At 53.6% G+C, this 26,144-nt stretch overlaps 1 protein-coding gene across 1 annotated transcript in view; it reads left to right on the forward strand.

Moving 5' to 3' along the window:
• The first annotated feature begins 3,972 nt into the window (after nucleotides 1-3,972).
• The window catches only part of CDH22 (cadherin 22), a 68,595-nt gene continuing 46,423 nt past the window's right edge, over nucleotides 3,973-26,144 (forward strand). The window contains exons 1-2 of the mRNA XM_036245158.1: nucleotides 3,973-4,574; nucleotides 13,633-13,927. Of these exons, the coding sequence (XP_036101051.1) occupies nucleotides 4,332-4,574; nucleotides 13,633-13,927 (538 nt within the window). The 5' untranslated portion in view covers nucleotides 3,973-4,331. The remainder of the gene's footprint in view (nucleotides 4,575-13,632; nucleotides 13,928-26,144) is intronic.

Raw genomic sequence — 26,144 nt, forward strand, 5'->3', positions numbered from 1 at the left:
GGCATGCACACGGGCACACGCGCACGCACACACTGACATCTGTGATGGCCGGCACACACCAGCACACACATAGAGACCACATGCAGGTACACGAACCCGAGGGCACACGGATTATAGGAGGTGAGGCTGTAGAGTGGGCAGGGCAAAACCAACATTTACTGGCTTTGGCCGGGATTCGGTTTTTAATCCCATTTGGGATTAAACAACTGTGCTGTAGGTTGAGACCTGGGGCCCAGAGAAAGCCACCCACATGCCCAGATCGCATGGCGAGGCCCAGCAGAGCCAGAAGCAGCCCAGGGCACCACAGCCCCCCCGAGTGACTCAAAATGGCAGGACAGGGTCCTGTCACTGCACCCGCTCAGGAATAGCAGCTGGAACAGGGAAGGGAGGACGGGAGGGGGACAGGAGGCCGACGTGTCTGCGGCAGAGCTGTGCAGAGTGGTGAGGAGTTGGCAAAGGGCCAGGAAACCTGGCCAACACGCCCGAGGGAGGACCTGGTGGGCTGAGGTACGAAAGCTGAGTGGGAAAGAGAGAGGGGCTGTGAGGGAGGGCCCTGCCCCGCAGACGGTAGCGCAGGAGGTACCCGTACCAGGGCGCCTGGCCAAGGGGCAGGTCGGGGCTGAGACGCAGCCGCCTTCTCCCGCCTAGCGTGTCCCCCTGGCATGGGCTGCATCCACTCGGAGGGGCATCTTTTCCCATTTCCCAGAGTTTCCCTATGCCATAGGGAATCCGAGCCCTGGGTTCGAGGTTTTGCTCCATCACCAAGTGTGCTATGCAACGTTAGACAACACTCTTGGACTTTGCCTCTTTCTAAGGTGGGATTTGATCTCAAGCCTTTGCCCCAGGCAGCCCTTCAACAGAGAGCACCCTCCCCCCCAGCACCCCCATTTCCACTTGTCCGAATCCTTCCTGCACTGCAGCTTCAAGTGCCACCTTCTCTGTGGTGCCGTCCCCACTCCGCAACCCTCTGTGCTTGGCCCTCAGGAGGTAAGGACTCGCATCAGGAAATCCCCTTATGGCCATGGGCCATTTCAGTCTCCCGTGGCTTTTATTGTATAGAATCCCTCCAAGGCTTCTCTGAACACTCGGAATAAAATGGAGACTGCTCTCCTCCTCCGGGTCCTGCCTGAGCTGGCCCGGGCCCCTCTCTCCTGCTTCATCCTCAGCCACCCTGTCGCTCTGTTCCAGCCGCGGTGGCACCTTGCTATTCCTCAGCTTGTTCCAGCCTCTGGACCTTGGCTGGTGCTGTGCCCTCTGTGTGGGGAACCATCTGTGCCCAGGTCCTTCTCATCTTCCCAGATCTGCCAAATGTCACCTCCTCTGAGAGGCCCTCCCTGATATCCTGTCTATAACACCCACCACAGCATTTTCACCCTCCTCCTCCTCGCTTTCGTCCGCTTTATGTTCCTGCTTAACACTTTTTACTCCCTGAAATTAGATTCCATTCCTTTATTACCAGAAAATCAGTTCCATGAGGGCCAGGACTTTATTTTGTTTATGGCTTTGTCCTCAGTGCCCAGCACAGGGGCCGGCATCAGGGAGAAGCTGGTAAATATTTGTAGAAAGAGGAAGTGAATACCAGAAGAAATGCATCTCTCTCCTGATAGAAAGCTGATTGCATCTTGCTGTCTTACACAGAGAAATTATTTCTAAGAGTATGTTGAATAAATGAATGAAATGCATTTCTGTCTCCCCAGTTGTAGAAGATGATAATGTCTGATGAATGGATGAATGGTTGGATCGTGGTGCGGTGTGCCACCCCCTTGTAAAGGGGTCCTAAAGAGAACAAAACAGAGGAAGAGAGGGAAGAAGAGAGAGCAGCAGTGGAGGCCTGCACACACTGGGTGGTCCCCTCGTTTCCACCGCCTGCACCCGCCCAGCCTCCCCTTCCTCCAGCCTCTCCCCTCTGCATCCCTGCAGGGCCGTGATGAGCCCCGGGACTGCCAGCAGAGCCGGGGGAACAGTCCCCGCTGTGCGCAGGGAAGTCATAAGCTCCAGGAAATGAAGGCTCCGGAGCGGTGCCTCCTCCTCACCCATAACTCCAGCCTCGTTATGACCAGCCCAGGCCATAATGTGGAGAATCAAAGCTGGGTCCCCAGAGGCAGTAGCACAGCTCCGGGACTGCCATAGGGGCCACCAAGGTGGGGGAGGGTCTGCAACACCCCTTGGTTCTGCCATCACGCCCAGGCCCCATGCAGTGGGCAAGGGGGCAGGACAGGGGTGCTGGGAGCCTGACTTCCACTCGCGCGCGGGGGCCTGGAGGGAAGGAGGGAGCAGGGTGTTCGGTGGCGCCTCCCTTCATTCTCCCCTGCGCACCACTGGTGTTTTCTCATTGTCATTGCCCTGAAACACAGGCTTAACCCCTCACCTTCCAACAGATGACCCTGCCTCACTACCCCTTCCATAAAGAAATTCTGGAGCCACTCCTGGGAAAGAACACTGGGTAGTCAAGCATCCGCACAATGGGTAGAAGAGACCGCTTTCAGTTGTGACTCACGGGAGTTAGTGAGTTAATATAAAGGCAAGAGAATCAATCGCCCACTGTGGCGTCCGGTCATAGGAGGTGATTGCATTTCTTCTGCCCCCAAATTCCAGCCACTTCCTCTGTCCACAGGAGGACCTGGCCGGGGCATCCTCTGCCCAGCTATACACACCTCATATTCCCAACTTAACACCTCGAACCAGGCAGCCTGCTTACACACTCCTCTGCTGGGATGCCCATCCCTTTCTTCCCACCTGGTTAGATGCCCCCCACTCCAAGAAGCAGCCCTCATTCCCTCCCACCCACCTGCCCCTTCCAGACACCTGTGCCCGCTCGTTTCCCTGAGTCCTGTGGGTCTCAGGTTGCACCCGCTTTGGTAGCCCTGACCACTCAGCACCTGGCATTTAGGTTGTTATTGGGGGTCTTGTCTCCCACCACATTAAACCGAGCTCCTGCCCCAACAGGGCACAGAGTTGAGAGTCAAAGGCTCTGAGTAGTTGAACTGAGCTGAACTGGCTTGGGGACAGGGGGTGGGGAGTGAGCCCCTCACCTCTGCTCACTCCGCAGTGCCGAAACTCCTCCATTAAAGCGGCATTGCTGTCCCCTGTAAACACCCACATTAAGCCATTATTCATCATTATTGCTTGAGTAGGAGTTAGTCCCTCAGATCCTTTCTTGCCGAAAGCAGGATCTGATGGAGGGAGGGAAGGAGAGAGATGGATTGATCTGGGAACTGCGTGCTGGTGGGGGGGAGGGTCTCTGAGACTCTGGGGAAGGAAGGTTTTCTGGGGGAACGTGGAGACATCAAAGGCGAGTTCAGAGGGGCTGCGACCCTGCCCGAAGTCACACGGGTACCTCCAAGCAAGGCCCTTGGGCTCGGGTGCCCACCCCTGAAAGGGAGTGCGGAGGGACTGGCATGAGACCCAAGGGCCTTCCCTGGGCTCCGGTTTTGGATCGAATGACCTCTCTGTGCTGCTGTGGGGGGCACTGCGGGGGCGGGGCAGGCTGGGTGCTGAGCTCTGTGAAGACCCCTTGCAGAGGGCCTGCTCCTTCTCTGGGGTGAGGGATTTCTAGGGGGTGGGCTGGGAGAGACAGCCGGCCAGGGGCAGGGGAGGCAGCTCATACGGTTCCTGCTGCTTATGGGGGCGCCGGGCTGGTGGAGGACCCCAAGGAGCTGGGCGGAGGGGCTGTGAGAAGGGGTTTGTGGGCCTGGGAGAGGCTGGGAGAGGAGAGGTGTGTGATGGGAGTTGAAAGGAAGGATTTGGGGCAGGAAGTGTGTGTGAGGAGGCAGGACGACTTCGTTCTGGCCCCGAGAAGGCAGGACCATTATGGGTACTGTCTTGTTGTCTCACCCTGCACAGTGCCAGGCACAGAGTGGGTGTTCAGTTAGCACTCAGCCAGCCCCGCCTCGCATACAGCCTCCTCTGATGTCCTCTTGTCTCTCTTGCAGGCTCTTGCTGTGGACGCCCCCCAGCCCTCTAAGGATCCTCGGATCTGCGGGCCCCAACCAGCACCCCTCTGAGCAAGGACTATGGGGCACACCAGACTCCGGGGCTGTGGACGCACTACCTGGTGACCAGGCCTCAGAGGCCCCAGGGGGGCGCGGGCAGGACCCCGGGCCGTCCATGCCCGGGGTGTGGCCGCGCCCCCTCCCCCTCCAGCCGGGCACCCCCGTGGCTGGGTGGTGTTCAGGGGTACGGGCCTGTCTGGGTGCCCCATCGGGGTGCGGCGCCCCGGCAGCCACGCTGAGGCCACCATGTGACAGGGCGCTGCTTGGTGGTGCCACCCGCGCTACAACTGCCCGGTGCCTCCTGTTGTCCATGCTCCTGGGCCCCCGCGCAGGCCAAGCATGAGGCCGCCGTCCCACGGTCCGGGGCTGGCGGGAGCTGTGCTGTCGCCCGCGCTGCTGCTGTTGCTGCTACTGCTGCCACCGCCACCGCTGCTGGGACGCCTGTTGGCGGCGGGCACGCCAGCGCCTGGGGCTCAGCAGGAAGGCGCGCTGGGCGTGGGCCGCGTGAAGCGAGGCTGGGTTTGGAACCAGTTCTTCGTGGTGGAGGAGTACACGGGCACCGAGCCCCTGTACGTGGGCAAGGTAAAGTGGGACCCTGCGCCCACTGTCCCGTGCCCGGGACCCTGGGGACACCCACTGGGGGACACAAGGGACCCCAGTTCCCCTACCCGCTAAGTGCCAGTGCCTGGTCCCAACGACGCGGCAGACTGCAGGGTCGTGCACTTCACTTTCTTACCCCGCCCCAGCCCTGGCTCTAGTTCCTCCCCTTTGCGCCCCAGAGCCAGAGTGCTGGTAGGTACCCCAGTCCACCTTGTAGCTAGATGCATCTAGAATGTAGAAACACATTTGCAAATCTGAACGTGTCCCACACAAACTCTCCCCACCCTGCTTAAAATTCAATAGCTTCCCATGCACGAGGGGACAGCCCAAATTCCAGCGCACTGCCCCCAAAGACCCCGCACCCCACTCGGAGTTTCAGCCTCAGCCCAAGCGCTGCCCCTTTTCCTGGGTTGTTCGCTCCCCCGGACTGCCCGTCCTGCTCCCACTGATTACTTTATACTCACACTCGGGTCTCCGCTCAATTGCCACTTCCTCAGAGAAGCTGTCCCCACCACGCGGGCTAGGAGAGGTCCCTCTTTGTGGCTGTCCCTCCCTGGTATGTGCCCTGGACGTGACATATCTTTCCTTCATAACACTTAATTATGCATGTGTTTGTTTGGTTATGCATTTAATGCCCGTCTTTCCTCTCAGACTGTTTGTTTTGCTCACCATTAAATCCCCAGTGTTTAATGCAGACATTGCTCACAACTGTTCATTAAGTGAGTGAATGAATGAAGCTGCTTTCTCAAACTCTGATGGTTAATGTGGCTGAAGATCTGTGCCCTGGGAGTAGAGGGAGCTGAGGTCTTTGTTCGTCCACTTAATCCCTGAGCCTCTCATGGGGGTGATGCTGGAGAGGCAGAGGCAAGTAAGATCCCGCCTCTGCCATTTGGGGGCTCCCCAGAGTGGCAGCAACACCCTGGTGCATAAAAAAACTTCACAGGTCAGCACCTGGCACTGCATAGGCATTCAACAAATGGTATCTGTTGTCTGGCTTCATAGCGGAGAAAACACCCGAGCTGGGTTTTGATGTACGAGTAGGAGTTCATCAGCCTGATGTGAAAGAGGGCATCACCATGCAAAGACTTGGCGTCCTGAAGGAGCCCAGCTTATTTGGAGACCTGTCAGTGTGTGAAGTGTTAAGGTAGAGGGGTGCTTGTAGGGCCTGCAAGGTGATGCCCAGGGGGAGTTCTCTTGCTTCTGCTAAAGCCAATCAACTTCCCAGGAAGTTCTGGTCAACAGAGATGGGGCGAGACGCACTCTAGAACTTCCTGTGTGCTGAGATTTAGGCCTGAGAATTGGGAGACTGACCAAGCTGCTCCGTTCAGGTTCGGGGAACAGGACCCTAGACGAGGATGGGAGGGAAGCCTTGATGCTAACCTTTCCACTCGCCTGGCAGGAAACCCAGCTTCTCTCTTGTCTTGACACAGTCATCCCTGGACCTTGGCTACTTTCCCTCTCCACACATGTGGCTGCAGTTGATCCCCGCAACTGAGCAAATGAGGATTTGACAGATAGAATTCAGAGAGGGTCATGTCCTTGCTCAAGCAAACTAATGGCAGAACCCAAACTCTGGCCTCCCAGCCAGGGCCATGAGATGGAGGGTCTGGTAGAAGGGGGTGAGGGGCGAGCGAAGGAGCAACCAGGGCCAGGTAGGTAATAGCTCTTGGTAAGGCAGCTCAGAATGCAGGCTTTGGCCCTGGCCGGTTTGGCTCAGCGGTTAGAGCGTCGGCCCGCAGACCAGAGAGACCTGGGTTCTGTTCCCACTAAGGGCACATTCCTCGGTTGCAGTTTGTCCCCAGCCCCAGTTGGGGTCATGTGGGTGGCAACCAGTCGATGTGTCTCTGTCACATCGATATTTCTCTCTCTCTCTTCCTCCCTCTCTCCCTCCCGCTCTATCTGAAGATAAGTGCAAAAATGTCCTCGGGTGAGGATAAAAAAAAAAAAAAGAATGCAGGCTTTGGACCCAGGTACATCTGACTCCAAGGCCTATTCTGTGCACCCATGAACCATATTACCTTAAACAAGTCACTTCACCTCTGTGGACCGTCATCTCTCCATCTGTAAACGTGGGGCTCAGAGAGCTCAGTTCCTAGGGCTGTTGAAAGGATGAAAGAAGAAAACAGCACAGAAAGTGTTCTGCCTGTGGCCGGGTTGCTTGTTGATTATTGTTTTCTCATCATTCCTATATGAAGCATTTAACTCCGAAATTGCAAAACCGAGATCACTGTTCCCTTTTGTAGGCAAGGAAACTGAGGCTCAGAGAGGGCAATGTCATAGAAGGGCCAGGTGGCTTGGGCAGGATTTGAACCTGTGTGTGTTGGAGGCCAGTCCCAGCCCGATTCTCCAAACCTAGGCCTGGAAGAAGGACTTTGGAAAACCCCAGAGAGACAGGGAAGGACTGACACATCTGCCTAAACATCAGCTGTGGTGGTCTCAGGCACCCCAGCCCTCTCGTCTGCACAGTGGCTGGGGCTCTGAGAAGCCCCCCGCCCCCCACCCCGGCACCCAGGTCCTGAAAAGATCAGAGAAACCGCTGACTCACCACTACTGTCCGCATCCAGCCAGCCATTATCATCATCTCAGCAGCATGACGCGCAGTCTGACAGTGATGGGAGGGCCCTAGTAAGTTCCTTCATTATCAGATGGGGAAACTGAGGCCAGGGACAGAGGACATCACGCCAAGGCCATGGCAACACAGTGACAGAATCAACCCATTGGCCAGATCTGTCACCAGCTCCCAGCCCAGTGCAATTCCGTATGAATGTTTACTAGGACACAAGCCTGGTGCCTGGCCCGAGGGGCTTCTCACAGTAACCTCTCCCAGCGTCCCACTGCTGTCGTGACTGTGGCACCCTCCCCTTCGCCCTCTGTACCCAGAGCCCCTCTCTCGCTCAAGGGCTCCTCCCGAGCGGCAGTGTGCAGGGAGGACAGAAGTTTCCACCTCTTGGCAAACATTTGCCCAAAGCACACTTTCTCATGGCAGGTGGTACAGTGTGTGGTTCAGAGGGGCCGGCTGCCGCCAAACTGCCGGGACTCAATTCCCAGCTCTGACTTGGGCGAGTTAGTGAATGTCTCTGCCTCAGTTTCCTTATCTGTTGAGTGACGCTGTTCCTAGCCCCTCGAAGGGCTGCGATGAGGATTCAATGCGTCAGGGTATGTCAAGAACCTAGAAGCGCACCCGGCATTGCTCAGTGTGCGCTTTTATTACCGTAGGGCTCACCCGATAGCTCACCACCTCGGGAACACCATCTGCACAGACACTACAGACCCGCTCTGAACCCTGAAAACCTCTTAGCAACCTGACGTCCTGGGCTCTCACTGCAGCGTGGGGGGAGGTGGTCTCTAGCCCACCCCTCCCTCTAGGAATATGAGCTTGGGCTGTGCTAAAAAACCACCTGTCCCCTTTCTAGTCGAATTCCACGTTTGTACAAGTGGTTGTGTGCCCACACACACGCACACACACTCGCACTCGCTCACTCACTATGCTCCCTCACTCTTCAGGGAGAAAGGACTTCACGGTTTCGGTTAATTCACTGCTTCCAGGTCCCCTGCCCCAGGGAGCCACTGGGAGCATCTGTCCTTGTCGGATTCCAAAGGTAACTTAGCAACAGCACCATCTCCAGTGAACCCCGGCCCCAACGGTAACCGGTTTTACAACCGCCTCCTCCATCACTCACCGCCAGGCTCCTGTCAGCACCCGCAGGAACCGCTGGCCCGAGGTTGTCACCAAGGCCCCACACCAGCGGCTCCCTGGGCTGCCCCGCCCCCTCCGCAGCCAAGCCTGCCTCTTCCCCTCACCTTCTCACAAGACCCGCCTTTAAAGCAACCCCCCAACATTTCCATACAATCTGGGTACGTTGACTAATCCCTTTTCTGAACTGTAATTTCCCCGGAGGCTTCTGTCAGCTAGATGTGGATTTGGTAGGATTTTTAATTCTTTTTTTAAAAAGCTAGAATTATGGGGTCAGCCCTTATGACCAACTCCTGTGGGCGGTGAGATCTATTTTAGATGTACGGCAGGATTAAAGTGGGAAGGAGAGCAGATTTAATTAAGTTGCTAATATTTAAAGAAAATTGATGAACTCCTGGTTTACGAGCAGCTCAGGCACGAGCAGACCCCTTATTCTGGGAGAGGCTTTTCATTTGATTTGCTTTCCGTTTAAATCCTGGACTCGTTTTATTTGCGTAGCGGCACTGTCCATTTAATTGTCTTTAATAAGGAAAACGTACCTCTGCTCGCATTTAATTTTGATTTAATTAGGAGGAAGTAATTAATGGCCTCATAAATCCTGTTTTTCAGCCCCCCTGGGTGAGAAGCCCTCACTCTTGTGTGTTTCATGTTGTTTATGATCTCAGGCTGGGCTTGGGGAGGAGCCATCTCTGCCGGGCTGTCCACACGTGATGCAGCGGAAGGAACCCAGGATGCGAGTCGGACAGGCCATGGGTCTGCCTCTTGGTAGCTGTGTGGCTTTAGGTAGGGTAGGGGCCCTCTCTGAGCTTCAGTTGGCCAATCTGAATGGCAGGGAAAGAATAGTCTCTGCTTCAGCAGATCACTGTGAGCTATCACTGAGGTCAAGGTGAAGGGTCTGGACGTGTGCCCAGTGACTCCCCCCCCCCCCCAGTCCAGCTTGTGCGTACCTGGGATTTAATAGAACAGAGTGACTGGATCCTCTGGAAGTCCCAGAAGATACTGGGGAATTCTAATGGCAGTTGGATATTTCATTATTCATTTATTCAGTGTGTTTGTGCCCATATGCTTGGCCCTGAAGGAGCTTGAAATCTCACACTCTCACACACACACTTTCCACTTTTCCACCCCGCTGTGTTTTCTCTGCAGAGGTTGTCAGGGCACTGGTATGTGCCAGGATGGAGAGTTCGGACAGGGAGTAACTAACTGAAGTTAGTCCAAGGCCCTGAGGCCCATGACAGCTAGGGAGGCAGACTGCAGGACTGAGGTGTTACAGGGGACTGTGCCTGGGCCGGGGACAGGGCAGGGGGAGGGGGAGGGTTTTCCAACCAAATAGGGCATCTGAGAGGACTGCCTGGAGGAGGAAGCAAGCTGAGTTTAAAAAACTCCAAGCAGATATTAGATGATGGCCTCTATATCTCCAGTGGGTTGGGTCAGGATCTGAGTGACCCTCAAACCCTCCTGAGACTAGGGTGGGAAAGGGAGAGGAAGTGAACCTGCACTGAGCACCTACTTTGTGCTGGGAGCTTCCACATATGAGCCTGTGAATCTTCGAAATCTGTGGGAAAATAATATCAGCCCAATCTACAGATGGGAAAACTGAGGCTCCGAGAAGGATTGCCTTTTACCCAGGGCTATGCAACAGGTCAGTGACAAAGCTGAAGCTGCCACCCAGCCATTCCTGAAGCCAAAACTCGACTTGTGATTAGAAGTCCTTCTCCAAATGATGAAATAGAGGCTCAGAATGGGAGGCAGCTGATGACTTAGTGCAGGGCAACGGGCTGGTGTATGGGCCTCACCACAAGCCGCGCAGCCCGGTGACTGCCCTGCAGCCTACTCCCTCCTCTTTGTCCCTCTTCCTGAGCTAGAAACATTGTAAGTGACTAACCAGATCCTCAGAGGCTGCAGAGGGACCAACCTGTGCATAGGAGTCAAAGGGGTCACGGCCCATCTCTGTCTCTCCACCTGGAAAATGGGGATACGTTTATGCATGCCATAAAGTGAAATCAGGTTTCTGCGGAGGCCTGTAGCACGTCTGACGTGTAGTAGGTGATCAATCAATGAAAGCACCATCCTCCAGCCCCCACTCACAGCTGAACGGTTTGAGAAAAGTCCTCCTAAGATAGGGCCACACGCACCCCCTCTCCACCCCAGAGCCAGGGCCAAGACAGGCAGGACAGGCAGCCCCAGCCCAGCCGGAATACTCAGCTCCGAGCTCCGAGCTCCGAGCTCCTGCGCAGGCCCACCAGCCCTGTCTGACTCTGAGGTCCCCAGAGGGTAGCCCCTGGGTCTCAGCGTGAACTGTGTCATTCTCCATGGAAAAACATTGATGACATCACCTCCGGGTTCCACCGATCCCTGTCCGGGGTCTGAGTTAAAAGGCCAAGGGCTGCAGAGACATGAGGGAGAAAGACCAGGAGAAAGAGAGAGAAGGAAACAGCCACTTAGGAGTGTTCTCATAAATTACATGTTCTCATTTAATCCTCCCCACACCCGCACCAGGAAGGGCTGGATCTGGTTTCTTGGGGGGAAGCGGGCTCAGAGAGGTGAAATTAACGAGCCGTGGTTGTGACTTCTATGAGTTATGAAATCAGGAGCTGGCTTCCCGCACTTAGCTGTGTGACAAAGCAGATGGCTTCCCCTCTCTGTGCCTCAGTTTTCCCATGTGAGAAATGGAAGAATAATAGTGTTCCATGGGGCAGTGATGGAGACTAGTAAGATTATAGCTGTTCAGCATAATGGTAAGTACAGGCACATCCTGTTTGGTTGCACTTGACTCTCTTGCCCTTCACAGATGTTGTGTTTTTTACAAATTGAAGGCAAGACCCTCCACCAACAGAAAGGTGATGACTCGCTTCATTGCGATACTCACTTTGTTGTGGTGTCTGGAACCAAACCCACAGTGTCTCCGAGGTCTGCCTTGTTCCGCACACTGCTCAGAAATGTTTGCTGATGAAGTAAGCAGATGCCAGGTCTGATTGCAAAGTGGGTGCAGGCGCTCTAGGAGGGAACAGGTCCACCCTCTCCTGTCACCATGTCCCCTGGGCAGAGGGGGAAGAGAAGCATAAACAGCCAACAGGAGAGGCAGGTCCCCTCATCCCCGGCACAGCCTGTGATTCAGGGCCGCTGTTCTGAGATAATTTTATTGGGGGCATTAAACTGAGTTATGAGGTTTTTACAATCCAGCCACTTATGAGAAATCTATTAACAGTAACTGGACAGGAAGAAGGCTTCTTGGTGGAGCCCAGGACAGGCATTAATTGGGGCAATCTATAACAGGACGGGGACCCAGGAAGGTTCCACCAGCCGCCTCCATTTACTCCCCGCAATTTCTGCTGAGAATCAGCAGACTCGCCAAAAAGAGAGAGATGCCCATTAATCGGCTAATGAAATATGAAAATGTTTATGGGCCATTCAATCTTCCAAATGGCACTTCTATAATCCACCTTTCAGACACAAAGTTCCACCAGCAGAATTTATTCTCCTGCTCCTCCTGCGTGGCAGGGGGTGGACTTTCGTCCCTCTTTGTGACGACTTTATTTGGCACCTGTTATCGTGCTGCGTGGGCTGGGGGACACAGCGTCCGGGCCGGAATGGGGACTTGGGATTCTCGCATTCACACCCCATCTCTGTGGAGGTTTAGAGAGGAGCGGGGACCTGCCCAAGGTCACCAGCTTCATCGGTGCGTTTTGCTCTGCTCCGCGCCGCCTCGGAGCTTAGAGCATTGGAGGGTAAGGACTCAGGTGTTTCTGTTCAAGAGAACAGCCCGCTGGCTGGTTCCCTGCCCGGGAGATCTCCGTGCACGGAAAGCAGCCTGGGATTTGGAGCCTGGACTAGGTCCCAGTTATATATAGCCAACATTTAGTAATAATATAATAATATGATGCCTACCATTTATTGGACACTTATTATGTCTTAAGCAGGGCTGATTTTCAACTCGCACCTACTGGTGTGGTTGTGCCGGTTGTTGAGATAGTGAAGGAGCTTCCTACCTGCGGTAAATAGTCTCTCTCCTCTCCCTCACCCCAACTCCCTCCGCCCCTGGGCCCCTCTGTGATCCAGCTGCCTGGCCCAGCAGGGCGCTCCTGTGGCCCCACTCCATGGACAGTGCCCCTGCCGTGCTGGCTGTTAAACACTGTGTCGTGCTGCCAGGCAGGTGCTAGGGGCCTTGTGCGACTTAACTCAGTTATCCCCAGCACCTCGGGGAGAGAGGTGCTATGATGAGCCACATGTTACAGAGGAGGCGACGGAGGCCCAGAGAGGTGCAGTGGACACACAGGGAGAGGCCGCTGCGGCCAGGGCCCGGCTGTAATGCCACGTCCTCTCCCTGGGCTCCTCCCGGGACGCTTGAGGATGGCATGGGAAGGCCAGGCTGTGGACCAGCCCCGTTCCTCCAAGGAGCAAGTCACCCCACTTCTCTAATCCTCAGTGGGAAACTGAAAAAAATAATCTATAAAATCAGTAGCAAAACCTACTCAAGTACTCTTTTTAAATAAAGAACCCTGAACTAGATAAATATGTAAATTGCTTAGCACGGTGCCTGGCATACAGTGAGGGCTTCTTCCATTTGCATCCCTTTTCTCCTCTCTACCTGCCTGCCCGGTCCCCACCATGTGCCTTCCCCGAGGCTGGCTCTCCAGACACCAGTAGGACGAGTAAGATACCAGCCCTGACCTCTGGGGGCTCAGAGCCAGGGAGCTTGGAATCATATTACAAATGCAAACTGAGGCCCCATTGCCAGACCTACTGAGTCCGAATCTGCATTTTAACAAGACCCTTGGGTGGTTTGCATGCACATAAGGTTGGAGAAGCAGTGGCTGCTGCCCTCCGTCCGACAAGCTGAACATGATAATGATGGCCTGATGTACTGCAGAGATCTCGGAGGGGAACGCGGACAGAGATCCAGAACAGCTGTGGGAAGAGGTGGTATTTGAACGGAGCCTGCGGGACGGGTAGTTTCAGCAGGCAGGGAAGTAAGGACGAGGTGCTCAAAGCAGGAGCCGACTGGTGGAGGTGGCCCCGGACTTCCATGTAAAGGCAGTGGGGAGCCACGAGGAGTTGCAAGCAGGGGAGGAGGCGTTCGGGTCTGCCTCCAAGGCTGGGAGTTCTGGCTGCAGAGGCAAAGGTGGATTACAGGGCCAGGGCTGCCGCAGGGAGACCTCTCCGGCCAGACAGTGAGGCCCAGGCTGGGGTGAGGCATGGCTTCCCAGGCCTCAGTGTTTTTACTGAAGAATGGGTATGTCAAAGAAAAGACATGCTTAGGATCAGGCCCCCAGTAGGACTCCAGAGGGGAAGCCAAAAGGAGCTGGCTCCCCCACCTCCACCCTCTCTTCCTCCCTGCCTCTCCAGATCCACTCGGACTCAGACGAGGGTGACGGGGCCATCAAGTACACCATCTCGGGCGAGGGCGCAGGCACCATCTTCCTGATCGATGAACTGACAGGCGACATCCATGCCATGGAGCGCTTGGACCGTGAGCAGAAAACCTTCTATACGCTACGGGCCCAGGCTCGGGACCGCGCCACCAACCGCCTGCTGGAGCCTGAGTCGGAGTTCATCATCAAGGTGCAGGACATCAATGACAGCGAGCCCCGCTTCCTGCATGGTCCCTACATTGGCAGTGTGGCTGAGCTGTCACCCACAGGTGGGCTGAGGGGTCCTGGGGGGACGGAGTGGGCCAGGGTAAAGGGTAGGGGAGCTGCCGGGTTCTGAGGGGGAGCTTGTAGCTGATGCCCTGGGGAGGGGCAAGAGAGACAGGAACTGCTACCCCAGGGCAGAGGGTACAGGCGGGAGCCCAGATGCCCACAGGCTCAAGCACAGTCCTGGACATAGTCACAGCCGCACACCTGGACAGAGGCTTACACGTGACCTCAGCACATACATGGACACAGGCCCCACATGAACATGGGTCTACATGTGGACACAGAGACACACCCGGACATGGTCTTACACCCACACGCAGTCACACACAGGCCCAGCCTCACGTATCAGCTCAGCTGTCCACCTGTACACAGCCCCACTCAGGCAGGGCTCCACGCACAGGCAACGTCCAGACCGTCACACACGGGCACAGCTGTCCACCTTGACACAGCCTTCAGCAGAGTTCAACTCCACACAGCCCTTGGCCACAATCCCCACACAGACGCAGGCACAACAGGACACAGGTGTACCTGCCACCAGCATGAGACACGGCTGAAGCAAGGCCCAACCACACAACCAGACACAGCCTCACACCCTCCATAGCCACATACAACCCCACGCAGGAAACAGCCCCGTACACAGAGGAGCTTATGCACAGACACGGTTACTTACACCAACACGAGAAACAGCCACACCTGAGTGTGGCTGAAGACAGGCCTAGGCACAAGCCAGGTGCAATGACATCCAGACAGCTCCATTCACTGCCCCCAGGGAGCCCCAGCACACCAAGGTCCTGCCACCTGGGGACACGGGTTCAGAGAGATGGCTGAGTCTCCAGACACAGATTCGAGTGCATGAACCCGGGCCGGCTGCAAACACCCAGGGTCACTGGGTACATGTGGAAAAGGGAGTACACACATCAAAGTCCCATCTGCAAGAAAGCCTCAGACATGGCCACACCGGACTCACATTTGCCCAGCCGGGAACACCAAAGCTAAAGGCTGGATGAATCGCCCTCTCCCTCCGTGGGGTCCACATACTGTTGACTGACTCTCAAGGCCCCACCTGGCCTAGGGCTCCTGGGAAAGCCAGCAGCTGCCATCTCCTTCCCCCATGACCTAAGCCCCTGCAAGCCAGGCTGGACAGGAAGCTGTGACCCTAGGTCCCAGCCACGTTCCATCACTGACGCCCTGTGGGCTCGACGCTGCTTCTCTCTGGCCCTTCCAGCCCTGTGGCTGCACGTCAGAACCCTATGGGGTTCTCGGGGGAAAGTTAGTAAGCCCCAGCTTCCCCAGGTCGAACTAAACTGGTAGTCTGGTGGAGAGGAGGAGGTGGACCAGACAAAACCATGGGCACAAGGGATGGCGGGAGAACAGGGAGCAGTGAGGGTGTGAATGTGGTACCAGGTGTGGGCTGGGATGAGCACACAGGTAGGCCCCGTGTATGCCTGGTGTGCACATCCATGACCGGTCAAATGGCACTTTAAGGCCCGTGCATCCGTGTGACATGCTTCGTGTCTGTAACTATATCTATTCATTCATTCATTTAACAAATATGTATGTGGACCTACTATGTGCCAGGCACTGGGGACACAGCAATGAAAAGAGAGACGAGCCTCCCTGCTTTCGGTAAGCAAGTAAACAAACAGATCTTTGATCTGGGAAGGCTTCTTCGAGATGACACTGATGCAGAGACCTGAAGGACGTGAAGGCAGGGGCCCGGGGGAAGAGTGTTCCAGGCAGGTGGAACAGTACGTGCAGAGTCCCTGAGGCGGAGTGGAGAGGCAACCAGGTCTCGCAGCCATGTAGAACGTAGTCAAAGCTTTGCCTTTTATGCTGAACAAGCTGGGAAGTCAGCGGATGGGCTTGTTCGGAAGAGCGACATGGTCTGACTCAGTTTTAAGAGGATCTGTGACGATTAGGTGGCGGGGTTGGGGGGAGGCTAGGGCAGAGGCAGATTGCCCATTGGGGAGACTACTGCAATTACCTGGGCAGCAAATGGTGGTGGTGTGGAACAGGTGGTACCAGTGAGGGTATTGCAAAGAGGGCGACTTATGGATGGATTTGGAAAGTAGAGCTGAAAGCACTTGCTAATGGATTGGATGTGGGGTGTGAGAGAAAGAAAATTCAAGGATGACTCCTGAGATTTTGACCTGGGCAATTAAATAGATGGAATTTCCATTTACTGAGCTGGGAGGAGCAGATTTGGGGGATGGAGGGAAATCGGGAGTTTATTTCAGACGTGCAAAGTCGGAAGTACTTATTAGCCAGCCAAGTGGAGAACTTGAAAATGGCAGTTTGATATACAGGTTCAGCGGAGCGGTCTGGGCTGGAGAGGTAAATTTGGAAGCTGTCAGTAGCAAAGACCCCCTGAACTTTCGGAGCCCATTGAGTACTTAGAAATCAATTTTGCAAATGGGGAAAACTGAGGCTCAGAGGAGCAGTGATGTGTCCAAGGTCACACAGCAAGTCAGAGGGAGCTCAAGCTCCTGACTCCCCAGGTCTAGCAGCCCCTACTCCTGGACTCAAACTCTGGCCTAAGAAGATGCGACCCTGTGTCTCTTCACCCAAAACTGACCTGCTTGCTTCCACGTGGAGAAGGCCATGAAGGAGGCTGGAGAGGGAAGCTGGAGCCATATTCCAAGGACCGGAGGGCAGCACAGTGCCTGGGGGGTCTTCAGCAAGGAAGTGACGTGGGCAGACACGTTTTAGACAGCTCGCCCGCTGCTGTTTGGAGAATGAATGGGGATGGTGGGGGTGGGGGCTCCAGAGGGAGGCCCAGCCCCATGTCCACCAGGGTGGCTCGTCCATCACTACTTGGCTCTTGCTTCAGTTCAGAGAGGCGGCAGGACTGATGCTAGCATCCCCATTGAACAGACGGGAACACCGAGGCAGAGAGGAGAAACGTGCTCGCAGTCACATAGCAGGTCAGTGACTGAGCAAGTTGCCGAGCTTGGCTCCCGGACTGTTGGAGTGGCAAGGGTCCTTGTGTCACACACGGGGAAACTGAGAGCAAGAGAAGGTCAAGGTCACCCTGTAGGAGGCAGAGCCAGCCGCCAGCTCCATGAGCACCCGCCGAAGGAGCCCCAGCCCAGCCCCACTTCCCTCTTCCCACCCACTCACTCTAACCTTCCACTCAGGGAAAAGCCAGGCAGGAGGACTCAACTTAGACAAGCCAGGAAACCCAGGAGGGGGAGGGAAGAAGCAGAAATTAAATTAGTTTATTTCATTTGAGCAACTTTTTGAAGGGGAAGCAAATCCGACATCGGGGTGCTTGCAGGGACTCCAGGCGGCTTTGAAAATCAGTCACAATTACTGAGCCTCCTGATCTGGGCTGATGGGGGCGGGGCGGCGAGCAGCACCGGGTCTGGGCGGCTTCGCAGATCAGAAGGAGCAGGGGCTCAGCTTGGGACATGAAAGGCAGCAGAGCTCGCAAATTAAACCACTCACAGCTTAAAAAGGAAGGGAAGTGTGCCAGGGGCCTCCAACGAGCCATGCTTCTGAGGAGGGGCACACCAGCCAAGCCGAGCCTAACGCAGGAAACCGGTCCTGCAGCGCACAGTCAGGAGACCTGGCCAAGTTCCTGCCCCTCTCTGGGCCCCAAGTTCCCTTCTGAGCATTGAGGGGCTTCGTTGATGCAACAGGTATTTGTTGAGTGCCTGCTATGTGCCAGGCACAGTCCCAGGCACTGGGGGTTCTTAGGAAGCCTATGTACAGGGCAGGGAGAGGGACAGGAAAGAAAGAAACAAGCCAGTATATTCTACGTGCAGCGGTGTACGTGCTGTGAAGAATAGGGGATTGGGAATTATACAGGGTGGGGCAGAAGTAGGTTTCCAATGGCTCGGATGGAAAATAACAATAATTAATACATTATGAAACAAGAAAAAAGTCTGCGTACTCACAACTGCAAACCTACTTTGGCCCCACCCTGTATTGGGGGAGTGCTATTTTAGATAGAGGAGTCAGGGAAGGCTTTTCTTCTTACAAGATGACATTTGAATCAAAATCTGAAGGAACCGAGGGAGTGAGCCCGGGAGCCCTGGGAAACCGGTTTTCATACGTAGTGTGCACCACATGACCTGGAAGTCTTGTTACAGCACAGATGGCCGCCTCCTCCCCCAGGGCTCCTGACTCAGTGGGTCTGAGCTACTAGAAATGGGTTTGCACTTCTAAGGAATTTCAAGGTGATGCTGATGCTGCTGGTTTAGGGACCACACCTGGAGAACCACTACACTGGAGGAAGAATGTTCCAGGCAGAGAGAACAGTAAATGCAAAAGTCCTGAGGCATAGTGTGTTTGAGGAATAGAAAGAAGGTCAGCGTGAGTGAGGAGGAGTAAGTGAGGAGGAGAATGTCCAATGAGATCATAAGAGGTACCAGAGGCAGGATCACTTAGGATTGTTGTTGTTGTTGTTGTTTTTGTACGTGCCCCTAGCGGGAACCGAACCTGGAACTCTCTGGTCTGCAGGCTGACGTTCAACCGCTGAGCCAAACTGGCCAGGGCTCCCTTAGGGTTTTGTAAATATTGAAAGATTTTCCGTTGCACTCTGAGTGAGACAGGGAGCAGAGAAGCGACATAATCCAGTTTATATTTTTAAAGGATGACTGTTGGCCACCATGTTGAAAATAGACTGTAAGGGGCCAGGTTGGAAGTGGGGAGATTAGTGAGGGGGCAACTGCAATTGTGTGGGTAAGAGGCGATGGGACTTGGATGAGTGTCGGTGGTGAGAAGACATGGAATTACGGATGCATGTTGAGGGTACAGCCAACAGGGCTTGTGAGGGATTAGCTATGGGGAGTGAGGAGGATGCTGAAGCTTTTGGTCTGAGCCACTGTACGGATGCAGCTGCTCTGCTGAGGTTGGGAATGCTCCGAGAAGAGCAAGCTTGCAGCGCAAAGTTAAGAATTCATTATTGGACAGGTTAAGATTGAGATGTCTGCTAGAAATCCGAGTGGAGTTGTCAAGGGGACAGTTGGATCTCTGAGTCTGAAGGTCAGGAGCGAGATCAGGGCTAGAGATACAACTTGGGAAGTCATCCGCAGACAGGAAATGTAGGGCTTGAGGCTGGATGAAATCAACAAGGGAGTAAGTTTGGATAGAGAAGAGTTGGACTAGATACGCTTTTCGTGTAGGGGGACCAGACCCCTCTCCTAGGGTGTCAAACCTGACCAGTAGACAGCAAGAGGATTTCACAGGGCTCCTATGCCCAGTTCAACTTTACCTACTTATTAATGCCAACTATGTGTAAGGCAATATACTTGGCACTGTTGAGGATACAGAAATGAGAAGTTCAATCCAACACACATCTATTAGCCACTACTTTATTCTGGCACTGCAAGGGATATAAAGATAAGTAATTGAATTGAATCCACAAATGTTTATTAGCACCCATTACATACAAGAACTCCTGTGTACTTGGCCCTGTAGGGGTTGCAAAGATGAGTCACCCAACTTAGCAAACACTTATTAGCACCTACTTTATATATATACAGCCCCAAGGGAATTTTTAAAATAAGCAATGCTTCCAATTTGATAAACAAAGATCCATGCCTACTATGTGGGGATGCAAAGATAAGCAAGAAGTGGCTCCTAACCTCAAAGTGGCGGTAGATCCGTTTTATTTCTGGTGTTAACTCTGATCAGTTGGGAGTGACTTTAGAGCTGTGTTAAGAAGGAGTCTGAGGCTTCATTCAGGCTCAGCAGAAAAGGAAGCTGCAGTTGATTAGTGATGTCTGCTGTGAGCAAAGGCAGGAGAATGTGGTGTCGTACACACCACAGGACTGACGTTGCTGGACCATGAAACTGGGGCTGCTCAGACTAGACATGGACAGGGGCTCTGCCACAGCCACTTCGCCACACATCCCAATTCCTCTGTGAGCAGCATCTTTAATAGATGCAAAAAGACTGTTTTGTAGTACAGTTTGCACCGGGATATTCACTAACTAATAGCTATCAGCCAACACTGCTTCTACGGAGCTATTTTCCTTTATTCTCGCGATCCCGGAGAATAAACAAGGCAGATATCACTGTCCTCAGTTTACCAATGAGGAAATGATTTCAGAGAGAGATAAAGTAACTTGCCCAAGGGCCCAGAGGACGAGCTAGAGCCAGACCCAGACCCAGACCCGAAACCGGAATCGGAGCTACTCGCCTCAGCACGGGTGGCGAACAGTCACAGTCACTTCTGTAGCTTGTGCAAGACTTCACGGCAAAGCACTTCACGTCTCTAAGCCCACTTCATCCTCCCAGGAACTCTCTTGGGTTAAGCATTGACACCCCCATTTTTCAGCTGAGGAAACTGAGGTTCAAGAGGGGAAGAGAAATAAAATTAGGATATCCTACTATCTGATTGCTAAATCCAGTGCTGGGGGTACTGGGGGGCAGAGAGGAAAGGAGGAAGGCAGGAGGCAGCGTGTTCCCCAGGGCCCCATACGGGGAGGGCAGCAGCAGGCTGGGAGCCTCGGACTGTCCCATCTGCAGCCAGAGAGAGTGCAGCTCAGCAGCCCTCAGGCCCAAGCCAGGAATCAATCCCTGGCCTCTGCAGGGACAACTTCTAAAGATGTTTTTAATTAAAGTCCAGGAAGATCTATATGTGTAATATCTCCTTGCTTAGCAACGGCACTGGCTCTCAGCACTCAGATGAGGATGGGGATGGGGGACAGGACAGGAGCTTTCTGGTGGGAAGAGGTAGCAGAGAGAAGCAGAGGCCCTGGCCCTCAGGAGCACCCACGGCCCAGCTGATCTGGACAGGAAGGAGTGTCCCAGTGTCTTTCTTGGCCTTTTCCATCAACAGATCATTCAACAAACATGAGCACATTCTCTGGGCCAGGCCTTGTGCCCACTGTGGCAGGGGATACAAAAGTGACAGTGCCATCATTCTGCCCTCAAGGGTCTAGCACATAGACAGTGTTCTGTAGATGTTGGGTGACTGAATGGAACTGAATTATAAGCAAAAAAAAAAAGTTTGCTTTCTGCAACTGGCAGGGGGGTGCTCCGGCAGACACTTAGAATGTCACCGGCCCAAACAAACAAGGTGACCAGACAACTTAACAGAGAGCGTCGCTTAACTGTGGAGAGAACTGAAGAGCACATGGGTCTCAATTGTGGGTGGCAGGAGAGACCTCTGTCTCAGGGGGACAGATTGAGTCTACACACACCCACCCAACAGTTGCCTGCATGGGTGAGTCTGTGGCTGGGACCCATGAGCAGAGGAAGAGTGGGGGGCCGGTGTTTCAGAGTTCCCTAGAGATTCTGGAGAAATGGTGGTGACATGGGGGTCCTGACCCATCAAGCCCAAACCGCCTTTCTTCTCGGGCCTGCCCCACTCTCCTCCTGCCTGCTGCCTTCTCCGGCTCTCCGCTCCTCTCTGACTCTGCTTTCCAACTTTATCGCTGTATTTCCATCTCTTTCCGTCACACTGTTTCTGTCCACTTTTCTTCTGTCTCTGTATCTCTGCCTGTCCGACCCTCACCTCTCTGTCTCTGTCCTCACTCCTGCCCGCGTGTCTGGGTAGCTCTGTCTTCCCACTTTCTCTCTGTCTGTCTCTCTGAACCTCTGTCCCTTGTCTCTCTGTCTCTGACCCACTTTCTTGCCCGTCTCTCTGTGCCATCTTCTCTGTCACTCGTCACTGGGCCCGCCTCCTCCCTCTCTACCCTGCGACCTCCCCCTCCTGTGACTTCCCCCTCCCTGCATCTCCAGTGCGTCATTCATCTACATTAGGTGCCCCGGCTGGGCAGTGGAAGTGGGGTTGAGGCCAGCCCAGCACTATAAGTGATGATCAAAGAGGGAGTTGGGGGGGCAGTAAGGGGGACTTTGAGAAGGGCCTTGTTTCCTGTGTAATCTGAGCATTCCCGGGGACTCGACAAGTGGTTTTTAATTTTTAATAGAAAGCATTCCACGCAGTTCTGGCAGCAGCAGGGGGTGGGACTCATTTTTTATAAATGTTTGAGAAGCTAAATGTGAGCTGAGGGTTTCCCAGGCCCAGCAGGGCAGCACGGGGAGGGAGAGAAGAGGCAGGGTAATCATAATTACAAACATCTTCATAATAATGACACTTGGTCATCTCGGTTGAGGACTCTGTTCTTTTCCAAAGTGTTTCATCTCTTTCATCTCATTAAGGCGTCTCCCTCACCCGGTGAGGCAGGAAGGATAGAGCCTTATCTCCATTTCACAGAAGGGGAACTGAGGTCCAGTCAGGTCAGAGGGTTTTCCCATAACCAAGCACAGGGCTGGGATGAGAATTTACGTCTTCAATCCCTGCGCTCCATTCCCCAGAGCGCCACCTCCTTCCTGAGCCAACGGGGGCTTCTCCTGGGGGTCCTGGAGCCCAAGTTGGGTCTCAGTTGGACCCCACAGATAGCAAGGGTCAAGGGACAAGAGATGAAATCATTCTGGCCTGACAGCCAAGACATGGGTTGCAGTCTGGCTCCATGATGAGCCATGCCAGCTAAACCAGAAATGAGGGGTGGGCAAGCCCCCTCCCTCCTGATACTGGTGCCCAGGGATCTCCTATTCATGGCCAAGGACATGGCCTCAAAGGCCTTCTGATCATACAGAGAGAAAAGAAAGGAATAATTCTGAGCACCTACTACATGCCCGGCTTCCCCAGGCACTGAAATCCACCATCTCTAATCCTCATAGCATCTCTGAGGTGTGGAGTGAACCCCTTCAAATTTCAGGTGAAGAAACAGGTCAAACAGGAGAAACGACTTGACCAAAGCATAGAGTGAAGAAGTGGTGGGATTTGAACCCAGGCCTCTCTGATGCCCAAGCCCATGCAATCTCCATGGAGGTGGAGGGTCATCTCCTCCAGCATGTCCGACTGCTCCTGTCGATGTCGCTTGGGAGGAGCACTGCTTCCTTCCGGGTGTCAGCCTCAGCACAGATGCAGTGAGTCCTGGAGGGTGACATGCTGGCTACACAGATCTGGGCTGAATCTTTCCCTACCACATACTAATGATGTAACCTTGGGAAAGGCATTCAGCCTCTCTGTGACTCAGTTTCCTCACCAGTTCAATCAGGAGTTGTGTCCAAGGCATCTGTTCTTAGGCTGGGATGCACTTTAGAATCACCGCGGGAGCTTTTCCAAATGCCCTTGCCTATGCTCCACCCCAGGAGAGTCTTATTGAATTGGTCTGGGATGGGGCTCAGCATCAGTTTTATTTTACAGCTCCTAAGAGAGTCTAATGTGCAGCCAGGCTGAGAACCACTGGTTTCTGTGCTCTCCCAGGACCAGCCTTCCCATATCTAACATTCCACATGAAGCCCTGGGCTCTGAGATCCTGCTTGTCCAAGAATCACTTGGGCAACCCTTCCTATGCCAGCCTGGACCTAAGCTCTCAACCTCAAGTAGCAGAAGGGGCTGGCCGGCAGCACCACGGACAGCGAACAGCTCATCTCTGGCTTCTGGAAGTCTGGGCTTGAACTAGCTGTTGGGGAGGGAGAGTGCTCCTTGCCATTCCCCCCCCCTCTCCCCTCCCTCCCCTTTCTCTGATTCTTCCCTCTCGTTCTGTATACTTCTCCTCCTATTGGCCCCCGTTTCCTACCTTATAAGGTAGGATGCACATGACTTTTAAATATATATATATATATACACACACACATATAGTTGTTGTTGACACTATTACAGATGTCCTTCATCTCCCACTCTTTACATCCCTCCACCCAGCCCCTACTTCCCCCAGGCCTTAACTACCCTATTGTCTGTGTCCGTGGATTTTGACAACAGATCGAGCTGGGTTTGAATCCTACCCTTTCGATTTCCTTGCCAGGTGAATTTAGCCAGGCACTGTTCTTGGTTCTGAACATAGAAATCTACTGGAGTTCTCACAACAATCCTGAGAGTTTGGTAGTACTATCACCCTCATTTCACAAATGAGGAAATTAAGGCACAGATTATTTCATTATTTTACTTGGCCTCCATTTTTCCAGATATAAAGTGGAAATTTTAATAGAGCTTAGTTCAGGCTTTATGTTAGAATTCTGTAAGATAATATACATAAAGGGCTTATCAATATCCAACACACAGTAGTCATTCAATAAACACAATATATCATTATCATTGAAATATGATATATAATGATGGGTTTTATTTTTACTCATTATTAATTCACATTTTCACTCGTCACTGTGCATAGCAGTTTCCTTGTCTGTAATATGGGAATGATGTAAGATTGTACTAGAATCATCTCGTATCAGCTCACAGGAGACAAGCTTTAGGAGTTTTGGAGCCTCTTGATATCATATTGGCAGCTTGAAATTGGCCATGCTGGGAGTATTTGCCCCATGGAAATCAGCAAACACTACAAAGCAGGCATTCCTCCCTGCCCCTCCAGCCCCTGGAGCTGATGGTTAAACGTGCCCCAGCACACCACTCTATCACATCACAGAGGACTGAAGGAGAGGTTGGATGTGATGGTGCATTGTAAAATGCAAACTGCTGAACCTAGGAAGCATGACCTCAGGGTCATCCCCCAGCAACCACAAGCCTGGCAACCTTCTGTCTGTCAATTCTGGGGAACAGTTGACTTGTGAAGAAGGTGGGAGGGCTGTGGGTCCTGGGTAACCAGTTGTGAATCACTGACCCTTCACCATCCCCACATGTTGGCATTAACTGTAATGGCTGCAATAAAGAATCCCAGATTGGGGAAATGATTCCATCATCCCCAGGGGAGTCCCTGGGATGCAGCGGGGGGCCGGGGGGGTCTCAGCCATATCCCTGGGGATTCATTCAGCCTGGTATGTGCCTTGCCCAGAGGATGGAGAAAAATATGCAAAGGGAAGTGACAGGGAGACTCTCTCTCATAACAGTTACAACAGCCACTGTTGATTGAGCACACCCACATGAGCCTGATGCTTTATGTATCTTCTTCCATTTCAGTATGTCTGTGTGTGTGTGTGGGGGGGGGTGTAATTGTGCCATCATATTCAGCATCTCCTGACTCAACAACAACCTGCCTTTATGGAGTCCTTAGCATGGGCCAGATACTGTCCTCGGTGCTGAAAAATGGAAATCTATTTGAATTCTCAAACCAATCCCAAGAGTTTGGTAGTACTATCACCCTAATTTCACAAATAAGAAAATTGAGGGACAAATGGGTTTGTGCTGTGCCCAAGGTCAAGTTGGTAATAAATAGCAGAGTCATACTGATTTCGATTCAGTGCATCAGGCTGCCATCCCCAGAGTCACTGTGCCTGTGCTGACTCTGGCACCCAGAAGGACTTTGGCCTCAGAGAGAGTCCTGAGTTCAAATCCCACTATTTCCTCAGTCTGTGCCCTCAGTCAAGTCTTTTCTGCTTTTACCTGTTTCCTCACCTGTAATTAGGAGGGGCCCATTCTGCCGCTCAGAGATGCTATGAGAATTAGAGATGATGGATTTAAGTGGCTGGTGAAGCCAGGCATGTAATAGGTACTCAATAGTTAATTTCTCTCTCCTCTCTCTGAATAATGGGGTGGAGGCACTTGGGCCCATGCTCTTGGCCCTGAGCAGGAGACCTCTGGGCAGCAAGAGGGAGGGGCCTTGCCCAAACCTCTTCCCCAGCTTCCCTGGAAACTCTGACATGGTTGACATGGAGCTGGATTCACCAAAGAAAGAAGCGCATTGCAGGGCAGGTTTAGGAGGCTCTTGATGGGAGGGAGGACACGAGAGGGAAATGAGAAATGCAAAAGAGTGAAAAATAAATACATGTGTCTGTCTGGAATGATGGAGGGCCCCAGGCTGGAGGCGGGGGAGGCCGGGCTTAGCAGATTTGCTGCAGTAGCATTTCCAAAGCCTCGCTCATTAGCCAGGCAGTGAGCTGGCCTCCCCTCCCAGCACACTGCCCTGCTGGCCCGGAGAGCCCAGCCCAACTCCAGGAGGGCCCCACTCAAAACCTCACCTCAGCAGGCCTGGGCCCCCTCCCTTCACCAGCAGGTCACTCAGAAGAGGGCACCTCCTTGAAGTGAGGTCTAAGTCTTACCCCCTTGGGTCATATCCTGAGCCCCTAGGACTCCCTCTTGGGTCTTTCACTTCACCCCCTCCTTTCTGAAAATGTTCAGATAGACCAGATGGCTTTTCTGTCTTCCCCCCATTCCGCCCCTCCCCCACCATAACCCTCACCCCTATCCTTTCCAGCCTCACGTCCCAAGCCCTGCTTTTGTCAAATTGAACATGATGTCAAATTAGAGCCATCTCTGGGACAGGCCGAGAGAAGCTCCCAGTTTAATGAGGCAGCGTCGAAAAT

This window comes from Molossus molossus, unplaced genomic scaffold, assembly GCF_014108415.1.
Source record: "Molossus molossus isolate mMolMol1 unplaced genomic scaffold, mMolMol1.p scaffold_m16_p_6, whole genome shotgun sequence".
Classification (NCBI taxonomy): Eukaryota; Metazoa; Chordata; class Mammalia; order Chiroptera; family Molossidae; genus Molossus; species Molossus molossus.